General features: G+C 42.5%; 2 protein-coding genes across 2 annotated transcripts in view; both read left to right on the plus strand.

Moving 5' to 3' along the window:
• The first annotated feature begins 4364 nt into the window (after window positions 1-4364).
• bhmt (betaine-homocysteine methyltransferase) lies at window positions 4365-9677 on the plus strand. Its single transcript, XM_014138149.3, has 8 exons — window positions 4365-4522; window positions 5035-5167; window positions 6306-6418; window positions 7162-7353; window positions 7528-7675; window positions 7940-8122; window positions 8259-8487; window positions 8707-9677. Exons 1-8 carry the CDS (start codon window positions 4493-4495, stop codon window positions 8885-8887), a joined length of 1209 nt encoding a protein of 402 aa, XP_013993624.1. The 5' UTR covers window positions 4365-4492; the 3' UTR covers window positions 8888-9677.
• A 3553-nt stretch (window positions 9678-13230) lies between these two features.
• jmy (junction mediating and regulatory protein, p53 cofactor) overlaps window positions 13231-20554 on the plus strand; it is a 66876-nt gene continuing 59552 nt past the window's right edge. The window contains exon 1 of the mRNA XM_082955602.1: window positions 13231-14843. Within this exon, the coding sequence (XP_082811728.1) occupies window positions 13944-14843 (900 nt within the window). The 5' untranslated portion in view covers window positions 13231-13943. The remainder of the gene's footprint in view (window positions 14844-20554) is intronic.

Genomic DNA, 20554 nt, shown 5'->3' on the forward strand with positions numbered 1-20554 from the left:
ATAGGTCAGGCTGTGGCTCAAATATAGGTCACTGGTCTAGGGAATAGAAGGGCCCCAGAGTATAACACAAAAGGTAATATACAAATAAATAAAAAATACACACAAAATGGATAAGCACTGTTGATATTGATGATATTTAGTCCAATAGACCCTTTACAAAATCTTGTTTTGTGACAAGATCTATCTATGTCATTGTCATCTAATGGCAGTGTAGACAGACAATGCTTGCATAATTTGAGTCGACATCAACTGCCCATAGAGCATTGGCCAGGCACAATCTCACTTAGCCTATGTAACCGATGTGAAATGGCTAGCTAGTTAGCGGTGGTGCGCGCTAATAGCGTTTCAATTGGTGACGTCACTCGCTCGGAGACCTTGAAGTAGTTGTTCCCCTTGCTCTGCAAGGGCCGCTGCTTTTGTGGAGCGATGGGTAACGATGCTTCGAGGGTGGCTGTTGTCGATGTGTGCAGAGGGTCCATGGTTCGAGTTCGATCCCAGGTTGGGGCGAGGAGAGGGACGGAAGCTATACTGTTATATTGATGCTGTTGACCCGGAATCTATTGCCGCCTTTAACTAATGTCAGGGTTGTATCTGCAACTGCATGTTGAAGATATAAATAGAACCACTACACTCTTAGAAAAAAGGGTTGCAAAGGGGTATTTCGGCTGTCCCCATAGAAGAACCCTATTTGGTTCCAGGTAGAACCCTTTTAGGTTCCCTACATGGAACCCAAATTGGTTCTACCTGAAACCCAAAGGGTTCTACCTAGTACTTACACAGTTCTCCTATGGGGACAGCTGGAGATCCATTTTAGGTTTTAGATAGCAGTTTTTTTTTAAGATAGTAGAACACAATCTCATATTCTATTCCAATCTACTGTTACTGACAGTCATATTTTATCTACACAATACATGTCTATCTGATCATTCTTTAAATGTCCATTCTCCTGAATGTCCATTGTCTCAGGTGTACATAATCACGTCAAACAAAAATCTATTATATTTTGTACAGATAAGTATAAATATATTGTGATGCTCAACTACTGTATGACTCTTTCAGCATGCCACTAAAAAGGTTAAAAGCTACAATACATTTTATGATACCTGAAACATTGGATACTTAACAAAAACAGGTAACACTTTTTAGAGGTATTTATAAACTATTTATACGGCATTTACAAACAGTATGCTCACCATTTATTAATCATTACTCCCACATTTTGTAAATGTTAGTACGGTAGTTATTCACACATGTATATACACTGAGTGTACTTCCTAATATTAGTGCTTTGGGTGGTGGACCATTCTTGATACACACAGGAAATGTATGGCCTTGAAAAACCCAGCACCGTTGCAGTTCTTTACACGAACCGATGCGCCTGGCACCTACTACCATACCCCGTTCAAAGGTGTCACGACTTCCGCCGAAGTCGGTTCCTCTCCTTGTTCGGGCGGCGCTCGACGGTCCACGTCGCCGGTCTTCTAGCCATCGCCGATCCACTTTTCATTTTCCATTCGTTTTGTCTTTGTTTCCCACACACCTGGTTTCCCCCATGTCTTTGTGTGTGATTGTTATTGGTTAAGGTCTGTACGTTTCCGGCTGTTTTTTTCCGGGTGCTGTTTTCACCCGTGTTTTGTGGCAACCGTTATTGTTCGCACATTGGTATTGTTACTTTGTGCTATTTTCTTAAGTAAAGTGCGTTGTTCACTCATCTCTGCTCTCCTGCGCCTGACTTCATGCACCAGCTACACCCACCGCCTGACAAAAGGCACTAAAATCTTTTGTCTTTCCCATTCACCCTCTGAATGTCACACATACACAATCCATGTCTCAATTGTCTCAAGGCTTAAAAATCCTTCTTTAACCTGTCTCCTACCCTTAATTTACACTGATTGCGCTACAGAGGGTGGTGTGGACAGCCCAGTACATCACTGGGGCCGAGCCCCCTGCCACCCAGGACCTCTATATCAGGCGGTGTCAGAGGAAGGCCCAAAACATGTCCAAAGATCCCGGCCACCCAAGCCATGGACTGTTCACTCTGCTACCCTCTGCAAACGGTCGGACCAACAGACTCCGAGACAGTGTTTAGGCCCAGGCCATAAGATTGCTAAATAGCCAGACTGCTAGTCAATTAATGGTACCCAAACTAACTGCACTGACTCTATCTTGCACTGACCCTACGCACACTCACTAGACTATATATACAAACCATATACACACTCACTCACACACACTACATTGACAAGCCCACACAAAGCTCACATACATTCACATACACTACATACGCACACACACACACATAACACACACATGCAGACCAACACAACACAAACACACATCCATACACATTACACACACACACACTCACTTTTATCATATGCTGCTACTCTGTTCTATATTTTACTCTTATTATTATCTATCCTGATGCGTAGTCACTTTACCCTGCATTCATGTACATACAGTATCTACCTCAAATACCTTGTACATTGATCTAGTACTGGTACTCACTGTATCTCCATTCCTGTGTATTTTATTTTATTCCTCTTGTGTTACTATTTCATTTTTATCTTTAAACTCTGCATTGTTGGGAAGGGCTCGTAAGCAAGCAATTCACGTTAAAGTCTACACCAGTTGTATTTGGCGCTTTTGATTTGATTTGATTGAAGTTGATTTAACAAGTGACATCAATAAGGGATTATAGCTTTCACCTGGATTCACCTGGTCAGTCTAGTATGTCATGGAAAGAGCATGTTTTGTACACTCAGTGTATTTCCTTAAAGAAGCCTACATCATGTAGCATAAAGCATAAAACACACAACCAAATGCAATACAATGGGAGTGTGTGCATGCGTGCTTGTGTGCGTGCAAGCATGTGTTTGTGTGTGTGTGTGTGCGTGTGGGCATACATGTGCTTGCGTGTGTGTGCTTGTGCAAGCATACAACTGTTTAAGTGTAAGTGACAACATCCCACACGCCCACTATGAAACCTGACAGGCCACCACCTTGGGTTATAATGATTTGCGCAACGTACCACAAACCCTAAAACCCTAAACTATAAATACATTTATGCTTGTAAACTATAATGGTAAAGTACATATATGCTCTATATTGCTGTAGATCAGTGATGCTGTAGGCCTACTGTTGTGCTGGGATCTTTATTAGGGCCAAAATGTTCCTTCCCCATCCCCTCTGCTTCCCATGGACACACACACATGCAGCTGCATGATGACCTAGTCTCTCATTCATCACTCCTGCCACAGACCCCTTGGCTAATGGTGCTTTCAAGACAACTGGGAACTCTGAAATAAAACGAGGTCAAATCATGATGTCAGCGATCTACAGGTCGGAAAGTCGGAGCTCTAGAAAGATGCCAGAGTTTGAATTTGAGAGTGGTTAAATTTCTCCAGCCTATCCCTCATATTTTTACCGAAACAGGGGCGATAAAACATTTTGATATTGTTTCAAGTGCTGATTGCCACTTTAAATACTTTTATACTGTATATATATTATATATATCAAATTCTTTGTAGCCCCTGAAGTTACCTGCCATCTGATTTTGCTGTTATTTGTGTATTTTTTTTCTTAAACTCATGGAATTCTGACAGGTCTAACCAGATTGGATGAGTTTAAGAATTATATTAATCAATCTAACAAAAACAGACAAAGAAACATATTTCTGCACAAACACTGAACACATGTTAGTCTTGGCAAAAGAGGCAGCCCCACTTTATATCTGAAGGCTCCGGAATAAAATGTATAAAAAGTTATCCAGTTTTTTGGTGGTCACACATAACCTAGAAAATTGTAATTCCAAGTCATACGGGAAAGAGCTATTGCACATACTGATTGACCCATGCTAAATATCGGTGCTGTGGGCCTTCACTGAAGTTACAAACAACCATGATAAGCTATTGCACATTGCCCTGTCTGCATATTTCTTTTAAGTAAACATGCACAAGGTAAAATAACAAGTGTTCTTTGTGCTACATTTGCATATATAGATGCAGAGAAAAAAGAGATCTATACTTGTTCAAAACAACTGGGAACTTATACATCTGCATTGCTTGCTATTTGGGTTTTAGGCTGGGTTTCTGTATAGTAAATTGTGACATCTGCTGATGTCTCCGACTTCCGACTTCAGTACGTTCAAAACAACTGTGAACTCTGAAAAAAACGAGCGACTTGAAAATTAGTTTTGAAAGGTCATCCAACTCGGATTCCAGGTAATGAACTGGGGCCTCTTTCTAGTGCTCCGCCTTTCCGACCTGGGGATCATTGACGTCATGATTTGACACCGTTTTTTTCCAGAATTCCCAGATGCCTTGAAAGCACCATGTGTAAGAAGCAGGAGCAGGCTGATCTGTGTGTGACATCACTGCGCACCACACCCCTCTTTTTGCTTATAAAGACAGACGGTTCACTGCTTCAAACACCAAATCTAGCCGAAGTGGTTGGTTGAGAAGGTGGATCTTAAGTACAACTGCAATCACCAATGATCATGGCACCCGCTGGAGCTAAGAGGGTAAGTGGCGATTTAATATGAATGAACGTCATTATGGCTGTATCCAAATGCATGCATGCAGTCTTTTGCAGAAGTGCTATGTATTGCTTCAACTATAGAGAAGTTATTTGGTATAATGCGTAAGTTATTATAACTATAAAACTTAACACAAACGTGTTTGATGGAACAATTGTGACTTCTACTTTAACTATATTCTGTAACTTTGTTTTAGATAAGCGTTTCCCAAACACGGCCCTAGGAGTTTTGGTGGATGAGTTGATAATCTGAATCAACTGTGTAGTACTAATTTGGGTAACACTGCTAAATTTAAGGGTCCCTAACCCACTGAAGTTGAAATGTTAAAATGGATAAGGGTTGGGGTTTACGGTAGGGACGTCCCAAGGATTCTTGATAGCACTGACCCTAGTTTACGGCTTGCTTATTTCATCCAAGGAGCTGTTATGCGTGTATTAATTAAGCGTGCATAGTTCATACTTGGAGAATGACCAACTAATTACGCAATGTTTGTGCAGAACATTCTGGAGCGCCTGGATGCAGGCGAAATTGTCATCGGGGATGGGGGCTTCGTCTTCGCCCTGGAGAAGAGGGGATACGTGAAGGCGGGTCCCTGGACTCCTGAGGCCGCCGCAGAGCATCCTGAGGCTGGTAAAATGAGCGCACGTATCTAATCGCTTGGCTACCTGGCCTGGACCATGCATCAGTCATAATACATAGCAGTTCGCGCAGCCTCTCGCCTACAACTTGTCCACCAGACGCACACTGTAAAGTAGTTCCGCTAACAACATTTTTGTGGAAATACTGTTATATTTAAGTTGTAAATCGTTTTTTTTGTCTTATGAACTTTATGTATTCTGAGCTATAACGATTGAAGTTACTTGAACATTAATTTGTTGTAGTGAACATAGTGGCCATAAAAAAGGTTAGTACTTTAAGATGTTTTTCTAGTGTAAGTAGTTCTGATTACTCATTTTCAGTGGTGTCTTAATGTTTAGCCTAACATTGTTTTATGCATTTGAAGACTTGCCACTTGAACCCCCCTTGCCAGGCGTTCTAGGGGACCGTGCTCATTTCTCAAACAGTAACTGGTGGTAGCGCTGTAAGCGTTACACGATGCTGCATTAGGTTCTGTTATGACGAGTGGGGCACATTACCTTGTTGATGGTGGGAATGGGTTGTCTCATTATTGAATGTCAGTGTTCACGACGGTTTTGATATTGTTCATTATCAATTACACATCATAGCACAACAAACTGCTTAATGCTATTTTAGAAATGCGTTTCCTTATTAACACTTAAACAATGAATGCATATTGAAATGTTGAATTACCCCATATCCCCCCAAAACAGAGCCATGTGGCAATAAATATTCTTAACTTGCAAAAAAGTATAACTATTACAGCACAACACATGTCATTGTTTTACTCATATCAATCTCTGGCTACTTTATTTTAAGTAAAGATAAACAATCCAATCAAGTAAGAACAACTTATTTTATGAATGTTGGACTGACTGTAAAATATTGAATAATCATAACTTGTGAACTCTACTTTAGATTATCAGAACACAAGTAAATGGTTATTTACTCTGTAACCTAATTTGTTAACAGTACTCAAACATTAAGTGATAAATCATGAGTTGGTACCACTTTTATGCTTAGTTCTACTGACTGTTGGAGTAGACACTACTAGTTACTTTTTACAGTGCACGTTTTAACCAGACGAGGCTGAGGGAATTAAGTCGAAGTTGTAAATACATAGCCAAAAGCCATTTGCTCTTACTTCCAGTGCGACAGCTGCACCGTGAGTTCCTGCGGGCGGGGTCAAATGTCATGCAGACTTTCACCTTCTACGCCAGCGACGATAAGCTGGAGAACAGGGGTAATGCTCAGCGCTTCACAGTGAGTATCTGTCTGCTCTGTTGGGAAAGCTCAGGGGGGAATGAATAAGCATGCCAGACCCATGCTACTGTAATTACCTTTTAGCCAAGCATTTCTAAGCAAGATTGACCAATGACTGAAAGAGCTTATTGTCACATCTGTCTGAAGAATGGGACCAAAGCGCAGCGTGTGTATCGTTCCACATTTTATTATAACTGTGAAACTATGCAAGACATACAAAACAACAAACCGTGACGAAGAGGTGCAACATGCACTTACTCAAAATAATCTCCCACCAAACCTAGTGGGAAAACCAACAACTTAAATATGATCCCCAATTAGAGACAACGATGACCAGCTGCCTCTAATTGGAGATCATCCCAAAAAACAACAACATAGAAATACAGAAACTAGAACCCCACATAGAAATACAGAAACTAGACAAAACCCCCAACATAGAAAAAAGAAACTAGAACCAACATATAAATAAACTAGACAAAACCCCCTGTCATGCCCTGACCTACTCTACCATAGAAAATAAAAGCTTTCTATGGTCAGAACGTGACACTTATATAAATTAATCTACCTGTAAATCAGTTTACTATACGTTTCTCAACGCCTGTTCTGTTCAGCTCCACTTTATTTCCCAATGTGGTGTTTAGCCTACTTGGCAGGTTTCACAATGGTGATATAAAATATATTGTACTGTACCTCAAACTACATCAATAAGGTTGTACACTAATCAATGGCTGCTTTGACACCAGGGTGCGCAAATCAACGAGGCTGCCTGTGACCTGGCCAGAGAGGTGGCCAATGAGGGTGACGCGATGGTGGCAGGTGGGGTCTCCCAGACCCCCTCTTACCTGAGCTGCAAGAGCGAGGCCGAGGTCAAGGGTATCTTCAAGAGGCAGCTCAATGTCTTTGTCAAGAAGAATGTGGATTTCATGATTGCAGAGGTAGGAATGTGATGTTGTACATGCGTATAGCACATTTTCTTATACACAACATGCTGATACTGCACGTCTCATTTTGACCTGACCGTTTCTATGTTCAATGGATCCTCACTTGGACAATGCTGGTTTCTGTGTTTTGGGTCTTCACTTATTCACCCCATCTGTGTGTTTGTGCAGTACTTTGAGCATGTGGAGGAGGCAGAGTGGGCCGTGCAGGTGCTGAAAACCTCCGGGAAGCCAGTATGTGCCTCCTTGTGCATCGGCCCTGATGGAGACCTCAACGGCGTCAGCCCTGGGGATTGTGCTGTCAGGCTGGTCAAAGCTGGTATGGGACTTAATTTAACCATTAGATGTGTAAACACGTTTGTTTTACTATCCTTGTGGGGACCAAAAAATTGGAGGTTGAACTCTATTTCCTTAACCCTAATTGTAAGCCTAAAATATCCTTTTCCTTGTGGGGACCGGCGGCATGTCCCTCCTTGTTTTACTATCCTTGTGAGGACTTCTGGTCCCCCACAAGGATAGTAAAACCAAAAACGGTGTCAATAGTCATATTGTCAAACTGTCATCTCACTCTCTCTGCTTATAGGAGCCAATATTGTTGGCATCAACTGCCACTTTGACCCCATGATCTGTGTGAAGACTGTGAAGATGATGAAAGAGGGAGTGGAGAGGGCAGGGCTGAAGGCCCATTACATGGTGCAGCCTCTGGCCTACCACACGCCTGACTGCAACTGCCAGGGATTCATCGACCTGCCAGAATTCCCCTTCGGTACACACACGATAACATCTCCATCGCAATCTCTCTCCTGCACCCTAGTTGTGTTCTTTTTCTATTTTTCTTCCTTTCTTTCCTCCCTACTTTCCCCCCTCAACTCCCTCTTTCTGACTACATTTCTCTCCCCTAGGTCTGGAGCCCAGGATTCTGACCAGGTGGGACATGCACAAGTACGCCAGAGAGGCCTTCAACGTTGGCATCCGTTTCATCGGTGGCTGCTGCGGCTTCGAGCCCTACCACATCAGGGCTGTAGCTGAGGAGCTGGCCACAGAGAGAGGCTTCCTGCCCGCTGCCTCCGTCAAGCACGGCAGCTGGGGTGCTGGCTTGGAGATGCACACCAAGCCCTGGGTCCGCGCCAGGTAACGAGACTGTATACACCACAAGGGTACAAATTAATAAGATACCAGGAACCACAAAGGGGTGACAGTATATGACTCCAGTCCAAAATTACAAGAGTTAAATTATTTAACTCTAATTGGTACTATGAAACACATGAGGTTACGTAGTACTGTAACATTTTAGTACCAGCTTACAACTACATTTGGCGTATACATATGACCATCTTTCTCTTCCCCCAGGGCCCGCCGTGACTACTGGGAGAAGCTGAAGCCAGCATCCGGCCGTCCCAAGTGTCCGTCCATGTCCACCCCTGACAGCTGGGGTGTCACCAAAGGCCATGCCGACCTGATGCAGCACAAGGAGGCCACCAGCATGGACGAGCTCAAGCCCCTGTTTGAGAAGGCAAAGGCCAGCCACTGAGCATTCCTCCTGGGCTAGGAGGGAGGTGGAGCCCCTGGAGGAAAACCAGCCAGGAGGACGCTGTTCTCTACTCGTGGTAGGTGTATTGTGTGAGAAAGGCAGAGGGAAGAGCTCACACATATTCCAAGTTTACATACCAACAATTATCAGAAAGTCTTATTCTCCTGATTTCTAGGACCATCTTTTTGTCAAACAAAAGTTATTTTTCTTGTCATTTAGATTTGCACCACCTGTACATAGTGTAGCACCATCGTATACTCTTCTGTAATAATTGTGAAGTAACATGTTATAGATTTCTCATTTCTAACTTGATATGTGCTTTACTTGGACAGAATGTTACAGGAGTCATCAAGCCAGTGATGCGTAGTGTTAGTGAAACAAACTAAAAAGATGCTGTCGTGTCCACACGTCTACAGAGTGTGCTGTTGAACTGGGGTGTAGTCATTACGCAGAGTCTGTTGCAAAACATTTAGCAACAACTGTTTACTCCAAACAACATTTAGCAACAAAACAATTTCTATTGGACAAATTCAGTTAGGTTTTGTTCTGCTTGCTTCATCATTTGTTTTTTTTAAAACAGTTTCTGTTGCAAGAGATAATGAATACATACCTGGTGCAATCGAAACCTAAGCTTTTAAAGTGTTAACAAAACTACTGTGAACACAATGTTAGCTATGGTGAAGAATGTAGCCTAGTTCTGAACACAAAATCTTGTGCCAAATATTGTCTTACCAAATGGAAGTATTGCCTTAAATACTGTTTTATTTAATAAACTTCCACGTGACCTTAATGTTTGACTTTTTATTGTATTTCTTATAAAAACATTAGACATGTAATTGTTAACACTTGGTTATTTTTTTATTTCAGAAAACATTTACAGTAAATTGTGACATCAAAATAGAAATGATTCAATACAAATGAGTACTAAAAAGCACAGTCATTCATTCTTCCCCTACAAAAAATGTCCTGCAGAAATATTCAATCATCTGAACAGTTTCTTTCACCGGCTGGGGCTCTCACCAACCGGCCATCTCGTTCATAGAGACTAATGTAATATTAAGCAATCTCTGAACTGCACATAAAACAACTGCATTTGCACTCCATTCATCTCTATGCATTGTGATACTGTAAATGTGTACAATCTCTGTAAATATTAGTATATCCACTGCTCATTCCCTTAAGGCTCTGTTCCTACCTATTTTGTATTTAATGTATGTAAATTCCTGTCTGTATTTTAGTTTTAATGTCAAGTACAGTGAACTGCCTTTCTTTCTAGTGCTAACCCCAACAATGCAGTAATCAATAACTATGTAACACTATAAGTAACAAGGTAGAACCAACACACGATCTACAAATATCAAAGTACACTATATACAGGGTCATTTACATTTACATTTAAGTCATTTAGCAGACGCTCTTATCCAGAGCGACTTACAAATTGGTGCATTCACCTTATGATATCCAGTGGAACAACCACTTTACAATAGTGCATCTAAATCTTTTAAGGGGGGGGGGGTTAGAAGGATTACTTTATCCTATCCTAGGTATTCCTTAGAGGTGGGGTTTCAGGTGTCTCCGGAAGGTGGTGATTGACTCCGCTGTCCTGGCGTCGTGAGGGAGCTTGTTCCACCATTGGGGTGCCAGAGCAGCGAACAGTTTTGACTGGGCTGAGCGGGAACTGTGCTTCCTCAGAGGTAGGGGGGCCAGCAGGCCAGAGGTGGATGAACGCAGTGCCCTTGTTTGGGTGTAGGGCCTGATCAGAGCCTGAAGGTATGGAGGTGCCGTTCCCTTCACAGCTCCGTAGGCAATCACCATGGTCTTGTAGCGGATGCGAGCTTCAACTGGAAGCCAGTGGAGAGAGCGGAGGAGCGGGGTGACGTGAGAGAACTTGGGAAGGTTGAACACCAGACGGGCTGCGGCGTTCTGGATGAGTTGTAGGGGTTTAATGGCACAGGCAGGGAGCCCAGCCAACAGCGAGTTGCAGTAATCCAGACGGGAGATGACAAGTGCCTGGATTAGGACCTGCGCCGCTTCCTGTGTGAGGCAGGGTCGTACTCTGCGAATGTTGTAGAGCATGAACCTACAGGATCGGGTCACCGCCTTGATGTTAGTGGAGAACGACAGGGTGTTGTCCAGGATCACGCCAAGGTTCTTAGCACTCTGGGAGGAGGACACAAGGGAGTTGTCAACCGTGATGGCGAGATCATGGAATGGGCAGTCCTTCCCCGGGAGGAAGAGCAGCTCCGTCTTGCTGAGGTTCAGCTTGAGGTGGTGATCCGTCATCCACACTGATATGTCTGACAGACATGCAGAGATGCGATTCGCCGCCTGGTTATCAGAAGGGGGAAAGGAGAAGATTAATTGTGTGTCGTCTGCATAGCAATGATAGGAGAGACCATGTGAGGATATGACAGAGCCAAGTTACTTGGTGTATAGCGAGAATAGGAAAGGGCCTAGAACAGAGCCCTGGGGGACACCAGTGGTGAGAGCGCATGGTGCGGAGACAGATTCTCGCCACGCCACCTGGTAGGAGCGACCTGTCAGGTAGGACGCAATCCAAGCGTGGGCCGCGCCGGAGATGCCCAACTCGGAGAGGGTGGAGAGGAGGATCTGATGGTTCACAGTATCAAAGGCAGCAGATAGGTCTAGAAGGATGAGAGCAGAGGAGAGAGAGTTAGCTTTAGCAGTGCGGAGAGCCTCCGTGACACAGAGAAGAGCAGTCTCAGTTGAATGCCCAGTCTTGAAACCTGACTGATTAGGATCAAGAAGGTCATTCTGAGAGAGATAACAGGAGAGCTGGCCAAGGACCGCACGTTCAAGAGTTTTGGAGAGAAAAGAAAGAAGGGATACTGGTCTGTAGTTGTTGACATCGGAGCGATCGAGTGTAGGTTTTTTCAGAAGGGGTGCAACTCTCGCTCTCTTGAAGACGGAAGGTTCCCATACCATATTTACAGTGTGCAGGGATTGATAGGGGTAAGGTGACAAGGCATCAGGATATATGATAAACAGTAGTAGCAGCAGCGTTTATGATTGTGTGTAGAGTCAGTATAAATGCATGTGTATAAGCAAATGATGGATGGAGTGAATGTGTGTTGGAGTATCAGTGTACGTAGTGTGTAGGGCCCTGTGAGTATGCATAGACTTGGCCCAAAGCTCCTAACCGCTAGGCTACCTGCCGCCCGTTCACAAATGCAAACATTCCTCCAGGAAACGTATCTTTTAGTTTTCAGAATGATATATATATTTTTGTTATGCAATTTTTACATGGTAGGCTATCTCTACGTAACTGTGCCATATAGTGTGACTGCTTGGTTTAGAGTAGGCTAGAGTTTGGCTGCATACATTTTAGAGACAAAGTATGCCATCAAGTGGACAAAATGGAAATCACCTTGTAGTATACTACTGTGAAATAAACTATCATCTGTAGGTGGCAGTGTTGGGCCATCTGGCCCACTATCATCCCCAGTAGGCTTCAGTATCATCATAACAAACAGTGACTGTATCAAAGGCAAAAGCAGCAAGTAAAAACGAATTAATTCATGATTTACAAAATATTTTGTAGCTTAATGGCCAAAAGTTTGTTTGCACCATGTTTTGTTCTGTTACCATGTTGTGCTGCTCCCATGTTGTGTTGCTACCATTTGTTGTCATGTGGTGTTGCTACCATGCTGTGTTGTCATGTGTTGCTGCCATGCTATGTTGTCTTAGGTCTCTCTTCATGTAGTGTTGTCATGTCTCTCTTGTCATGATGTGTGTTTTGTCTTATATATATATTTTTTAAATCCCAGCCCTCGTCCCCGCAGCAGGCCTTTTGCCAGGCCGTCATTATAAATAAGAATTTGCTCTTAACTGACTTTTCTAGTTAAATAAAGTACAAAATAAAGAAAAGTGGAAACCTCTGTCATTTAAACACCTCCCAAACAAACAAAACAGATGTTCAATGGTGAGTCCTCAAAACACCAAATGAGAGTAACCTAACCATTCAGTTGATTCTGTCACTGGCAACAAATGGTCTGAAGTCAATGAAATATCTATTTTTTGATTTGATTATTTAACAAATTGTCACCACCATGCATGTTTCTATGACCCTTTTATGTCATGGTGCCTTTGTTATTATTTTATGTATTAGTTCAATGCAGACCTATATGCTACATTGACAGAGTGAAAGTTGTATGAGCACAAATGATTACTTGCCAGGGCAAGTACTAGTTGTGTTATGCATGATTTATAACACATGAATAAAGGTTTACATTAAAATTGATTTGATTAAAATACATAGGGATTTGTAGGCTACATTTGACTTTTGTTGTTGTTAATTTCTGCGTCACCACGTACACTGCGTGTCCCACGTGCAGATGTTTAGGTCCTCGTGCAGAACTACGTCACAGTACTTCGCAGTTGGAAGAAAACGTTTGAAAGAGGTAAAGATGCGACATCAAAACAACAATTTGTCGGATGGAACAAAGGGACAGCTCATGGACAATATCCACCGGTTGTCTTTGGACTATTAACAATCTAGAAGCAGTAAAGACAGTATTTCAGAAAGGTGGTTTGTTCAGAAAATCCCCCCCCCCCCCCCCCCCCCCCCCCCCGGGTTTGACAGCACAGCAGCTCTCAACCGTTTCACGGCTTGTAAACAGATCCTCACACGTGACGATGGGAACCGCGGCTCTGCATTGTCTGTAGTCGCACAAAGGGAGCCATCCAGCGCATGTAGCAGGCTGGTGAGAGAGGCAGGTGGAGAGATGACAAGCCTGCCAATTTACGATAATAAGTCGACTCTGACGTTTTTCATGTCTGTTTTGTTCTTATGGATGTAGGCGAGCTTTTTACGGAAATATTTTCTTTACTTGATGTCTGATTTGAGGAAAATCTGCACAACGTTCAGAGGGTAATCAACTCCAAGCTTGTACACGAAGCTAGCCACGGCTGGTTTTCTGTAATCTTTTTTGTTAACGTAGCTAGCTAGCTAGCCTTTTTAGCTTCAACGGCGAACTGTAAAAAGAGGGGTATTTGTCTGTGAGCTCACTAGCTCCGTTTTTACTGGCTGGATGAGATGTCATTCATGATGGAGGATTCTGTAGAGTCGGACTGGGTGGCCGTTCGACCAAATGTTTTCGACGAAAAGGAAAGACACAAATTCATTTTCATCGTCGCTTGGAACGAGATCGAGGGAAAGTTCGCCATAACCTGCCACAATAGAACAGTACAGAAACGGACAGCGTTTCGGGATTCGTTATTGGAAACTGTCGAATGCGACCTCGTATCCCCCGTCACCGTCAAACTAGCTCCCGAGGCAGACAAACACAAAACTCCACTAAAAAGTCCTACCAAAAGGAAAGATGACTTCTCCACATTGGTTAAAGTTAGATCTAACGTCAGTCCGAAAGAAAAAAAACCGACAAAGAGCCCCATTCGAGAGAGAACGGCCGCGGTGGGTGCCTCGTCAAGGCCAGCGGAGAGTGTTATCAAAACACTGGGGTCGTGGGACATCGTGTCCTGCAAGGTGACCGACATTGAGGTCCTGGAACCAGCGGATGTCCCTAGTTTGCCTCGCTCCCCGGATGATGGCGACGGAGAGGAGTCGGACAGCAGCCGAGAGGGCTACAGCTGGGCCGGGCTATTCTCCTTCCAGGACGTCCGGGCAGTTCACGTTCAACTCTGCGCGGTCAACTCGGACCTGGAGCCCTGTCTGCCCCCCTTCCCTGAGGAGCCGGTGGGCATGTGGACGGTGCTATTCGGGGCCCCGGAGGTGTCCCAACGGGAAACGGATGCCCTGTGTTACCAACTACAGGTGTACCTGGGCCATGCTCTAGACACCTGCGGCTGGAAGATCCTTGCCCAGGTGCTTTTTACGGAGAGTGATGACTCAGAAGAGTACTATGAGAGTTTGAGTGAGCTGAGACAGAAGGGATATGAGGATGCTCTCCAGAGGGCCAAGAAACGTCTCCAAGAGGTAAATTCATCTTCACTCCTGTCTCTCAGCACCCATGTTTTATTGGGGAATAGCTAAACGTTGTGAACAACCAGTCTCCAGACAAAATAACAAGTGTAGCTACATTAATCCTCAACTGTTCTGCATGACTAACACTTGAAAATTGCTGCCATAAATTCTGAATAACACAAGAGAATTGATTTCATGCCATCTTATCATCATCATTCTGGTCTCACAATGAAGAGTAGTTAGTGTTTCACATGAAGGAGAATGCCTGGAGAAATTCCTGACACTCTTTACTGTATTTACAATTTTGTTAAGCTGGCATTACTGTACATTACTGTATACACACACACTGTGTCCATGGGCTGATGAGATCCAACATGCATGTCAGGGTCACCCAACCACATGGTCCTCTCTCTCCCTCTCTCTCAAATCAATTCAAAGGGTTTTATTGTCATGGGGAACATACATTGCCAAAGCAAGTGAAATGGATAATGAACAAAAGTGAAATAAACATCTGTTGCTCTAAACTCCACAGTCCCAGGCCTGTAATATGATCAGGCCTGGCCCCTGCCCTGACAATCCAGTTGGCTTGGTAGGTGGAGGGGAGTCCATGGTTATAGTTGGATAATGGGGTATGGGTCCACCACACTTGAGTCATGCAGTTCAGCAAACTTAGTTTGAATGTTATCATTTGAATGGCTACCATGATGACAAGAAAGGACAATCAACATTCTAGTAACAAAGACCAGTGCCTATGGGGGTGGATGGTAAAGCTCCTCCTTTAGGGCAGCTCCTACTATCACCCAGTTATAATCATGATCGTTATTGTAAGTGCTAGGGCACGCTTTATATAAAAACTATCTGCTCCTGCTTCTCTCTTTATCTCCCACTCTATCTCACTCTTTATCTCTCCATCCCCCTATGTCTGTCTTCTCAATCTCTCTGTCATAGTGTGTGTGTTTGAGTCAGAGACCACAGAACATCTGAGCAGGCTAGGACAGGGCAGGACAAACCGGTGCAAATAAGACTCAGTTGTTACTCACAATCAGGCTATTGCTTTGGCATTACAGAAGGGTGTTTCACTCATTATGAGGACTAGATTGTTATTGGGTAGGCTAATGTTAATTATGTTATGACAAATGTATAAACATTTGGCTGAACGTGGACTGATTTGTACTGTGTGAAGAGTACACTGTCCTTTGTTTTTATGGAAATACTTGGGTAAGAATGATGGCAGGATGTTGATGGCAATGGAGGTTATTAGGTTATTACTGGAAAGATCTTGTGTATTCCCTATTGCAATGATGACCTGGTTTGACTCCGTAAGGTGTTACTTCCTCATGTCTGGACTGAGAGAGAGACAGAACACTGTGTTTTCATATTGTAGGTAAATTAAGCTCATAAAACAACAGGGTAATGCCTCATCTAGTGTGTGTGGAGGTGCCTGAAAGTGACTTCACATTAGAGGTTGGCCGATTAGGATTTTTCAATACCGATACCGATTATTGGAGGACCAAAAAAGCTGATACGATTAATTGACCAATTTTTTTATGTATATATTTGTAATAATGAAAATTACAACAATACTGAATGAACAATGAACACTTTTATTTTAACTTAATATAATACATAAATAAAATCCATTTAGTCTCAAATAAATAATGAAACATGCTCAATTTGGTTTAAATAATGCAAAAAACACAGTGTTGGAGAAGAAAGTAAAAGTCCAATATGTGCCATGTAAAAAAGCTAACGTTTAAGTTCCTTGCTCAGAACATGAGAACATATGAAAGCTGGTGGTTCAATATTCCCAGTTCTTCAATATTCCCAGTTAAGAAGTTTTAGGTTGCAGTTATTATAGGAATTATGACGCGTCAACTATTTCTCTCTATACCATTTGTATTTCATATTACCTTTGACTATTTGATGTTCTAATAGGCACTTTAGTATTGCCAGCCTAATCTCAGGAGTTGATAGGCTTGAAGTCATAAACAGCGCTGTGAGCAAGCATTGCAAAGAGCTGCTGAAAAACGGAGTAAAGTTTGAATGAATGCTTACGAGCCTGCTGCCGCCTACCACCGCTCAGTCAGACTGCTCTATCAAATCGTAGACTTAATTATAATATAATAAACACAGAAATTCGAGCCATTAATATGGTCAAATCCAGAAACTATCATTTCGAAAACAAAACATTTATTCTTTCAGTGAAATACGGAACCGTTCCGTATTTTATCGAACTGTTACTGTTACATTGCACAACCTTCAATGTTATGTCATAATTATGTAAAATTCTGGCAAATTAGTTCGCATCGAGCCAGGCGGCCCAAACTGTTGCATATACCCTGACTCTGCGTGCAATGAACGCAAGAGAAGTGACACAATTTCCCTAGTAAATATTGCCTGCAAACATGAATTTATTTTAACTAAATATGCAGGTTTAAAAAATATACTTCTGTGTATTGAGTTTAAGAAAGGCATTGATGGTTAGGTACATTCGTGCAACAATTATGCTTTTTTTCCCGCGAATGCGCTTTTGTTAAATCATCCCCCGTTTGGCATAGTAGGCTGTGATTCGATAAAAAATGTACAGGCACTGCATTGATTATATGCGACACAGGACAAGCTAGTGAACCTAGTGATATCATCAACCATGTGTAGTTAACTAGTAATTATGTGAAGATTGAGTGTTTTTTATAAGATAAGTTTAGTGCTTGCTAGCAACTTATCTTGGCTCCTTGCTGCACTCGCGTAACAGGTGGTCAGCCTGTCACACAGTTTCCTCGTGGGATGCAATGTAATCGGCCATAATCAGCGTCCAAAACTTGAAATCGGCCCTAATTAATCGGCCATGCCGATTAATCGGTCGACATCTACTTCACATCCTCCACCACAAACGTAATGAAACTAAACGTAATTGTGTCTACTATGGTGGCATTTACACAGGGAGCCCAATTCTGGTCTTTTTTCCCCCACTAATTGGTCTTTTGACCATTCAGATCAGCTCTTTTGCCAGTAATTGGGCAAAAGATCAGAATTGGGCTGCCTGTGTAAACGCAGCCTTCTGTATGCTTTGGTTTTGGCTGGCGCCTATCCAAACTTGGGTAGGGAACGGAACGAGTGTGCTCGCGTACTCCCTTTAAAGCAAGAAAAAAGCGGCAATAGTACTGAATGTCTTGAGATCTTGAGATGCCGTAGCCAGTATACACTTCCTCAAAATAGTCAAAAGTAATCAAAGAGAACTCAAGAAAGTGGTTCGTGACCTAAAAGAATGCACCACCAGGGGTCATATTAACAGAAAAGATAAAAACGCATTAGAAATATCTTGCGTTTTGTAACTGCAGATCTAAAATGCTTTTTATTGTAATTTCTGCTAATTTTGTGCTTCATTTGCACTTCTTCACTCGAGATGAGAATTCACATACGGGCGTTCTATCAGCGCACAGTGTTCTGACTGATGTGTAGCTACTTTTCTGTGGTGCTTTTCTCAGTGTAGTCTACTTTTGTCTGGTAAAATGCAAGATTAACTTCAAACAAAACATTAGGAAATATCCTGTCCACTTTCTTTCTATGATCAACATTACAAATATGATGGCCTTGCATAGTTTCTGCCCACTTTCTTTCTATGATAAACATTGCAAATTTGATGGCCTTGCATAGTTTCTGGCCAAAAAACCTTGCTTTTTCATTGTAAGCGGATTTGCTTCTGTGGCTGCTAGCCAAATAGCGTTGCACTTCTGTTGTCATCTGATGAAAATGAAGCTACAGTATTTTCTGCCAAATGTGTTGCACTAATGTATTTTCTGTGAAGGAAAACTATAGTTGCACGCCCCTGATCACTCTATTGAAGCAAAACAACGCTGTTGACTTTCAATATATAACGCAGGTGAAATGGTTTAAAATGCAATTTTTTTGAAGTTCTGTAACATTACACATATTGGTACCGAACCGTTCGGTACAGGGACCTCCTTTCGGTCTGCACTGTGAACCCAAATGAATACATATTAAAAAAATGTAAACGCTAGGCTTATAGGCTATGCCTATGATATCCTGCGTTGTATGCCATTGACTCTTGAGTAAATCTGAGCTATTAGGCTATTCTGTTAAAACAACTAGAGCCTATGTGCACGTTGTAATAAAAATGTGGATCTTAACTGCCGCATTTCAAACTATCCTTTTGAGTTGCAGCCGGGAACTATGTGTCCCACTGGGCACACATTGGTTGAATCAACGTTGTTTCGACGTCATTTCATTGAAATGACGTTGAACCAACGTGGAATAGACGTTGAATTGACGTCTGTGCCCAGTGGGGTACGATGGTGAGTGGTGAGGTCGATTTTAAGCCAGAATTGGAGGATCCTCCATCGTTTAAATCTCTAGTTTGGGAACATTTTGGCTTCAGAGTAGATCACAATGGCGATGGACAGAGAGTTGTGGATAAAACGTTGACAGTATGTTGCCACTGCTCAACAATAATGGCCTATGCAGCTCCCAACACCTCAAACATGTTAACACATTTACGCCGACAGTATTCCTAGCACCGGAGCAAGGCGGAAATGCAAAGAAACAACAGCACAACTTCGTCTCCCCTCTGTATTCAAACAGCCCTTCACAGCTGATTCTAATAGAGAGAAGAAATGGTATGCTGCTGACAAAGACAGTACAGTATGCTTTTCATGAGTGGCGCTTAGCTTGTTATTGTCGGCCAATCACAAGTCATCAAAGGGGCCCTACAGTCATAGAGCCTCTGTGTGGCAAAGAAAGTTAGGAGAGTAGAGGTCGACCGATTAATCGGAATGACCGATTAATTAGGGCCGATTTCAAGTTTTCATAACAATCGGAAATCGGTATTTTTGGATGCCGATTTGGCCAAATTTGTATTTTTTATTTTTTAGACCTTTATTTAACTACGCAAGTCAGTTAAGAACACATTCTTATTTTCAATGACGGCCTAGGAACGGTGGGTTAACTGCCTTGTTCAGGGGCAGAAAGACAGATTTTTACCTTGTCAGCTCAGGGATTCAATCTTGCAACCTTACGGTTAACTAGTCCAACGCTCTAACCACCTGCTTTACATTGCACTCCACGAGGAGCCTGCCTGTTACGCGAATGCAGTAAGAAGCCAAGGTAAGTTGCTAGCTAGCATTAAACTTATCTTATAAAAAACAACCAATCAATCATAATCACTAGTTAACTACACATGGTTGATGATATTACTAGTTTATCTAGCCTGTCATGCGTTGCATATAATCACTTAGGTACATGTTGCTCCAACCATAAACATCAATGCCTTTCTTAAAATCAATACACAAGTAGATATTTTTAAACCTGCATATTTAGTTAATATTGCCTGCTAACATGAATTTCTTTTAACTAGGGAAAATGTGTCACTTCTCTTGCAAACAGAGTCAGGGTATATGCAGCAGTTTGGGCCGCCTGGCTCGTTGCGAACTGTGAAGATTATTTCTTCCTAACAAAGACAGCCGACTTCGCCAAACGGGGATGATTTAACAAAAGCGCATTTGCGAAAAAAGCACAATCGTTGCACGACTGTACCTAACCATAAACATCAATGCCTTTCTTAAAATCAATACACAGAAGTATATATTTTTAAACCTGCATATTTAGCTAAATGAAATCCAGGTTAGCAGGCAATATTAACCAGGTGAAATTGTGTCATTTTGCGTTCATTGCACGCAGTCAGGGTATATGCAACAGTTTGGGTAATT

The sequence above is a fragment of the Salmo salar genome, chromosome 01, assembly GCF_965601325.2.
Source record: "Salmo salar chromosome 01, fSalSal1, whole genome shotgun sequence".
NCBI lineage: Eukaryota > Metazoa > Chordata > Actinopteri > Salmoniformes > Salmonidae > Salmo > Salmo salar.

Bases quoted from the DNA above. Each gene is read 5' to 3' on its own strand.
- bhmt (XM_014138149.3), top strand. From the start codon at position 4,493: ATGATCATGGCACCCGCTGGAGCTAAGAGG. The intron at 6,419-7,161 runs GTGAGTATCTGT...CTTTGACACCAG, and splicing joins GTAATGCTCAGCGCTTCACA to GGTGCGCAAATCAACGAGGC. The intron at 8,123-8,258 runs GTACACACACGA...TCTCTCCCCTAG, and splicing joins CCTGCCAGAATTCCCCTTCG to GTCTGGAGCCCAGGATTCTG.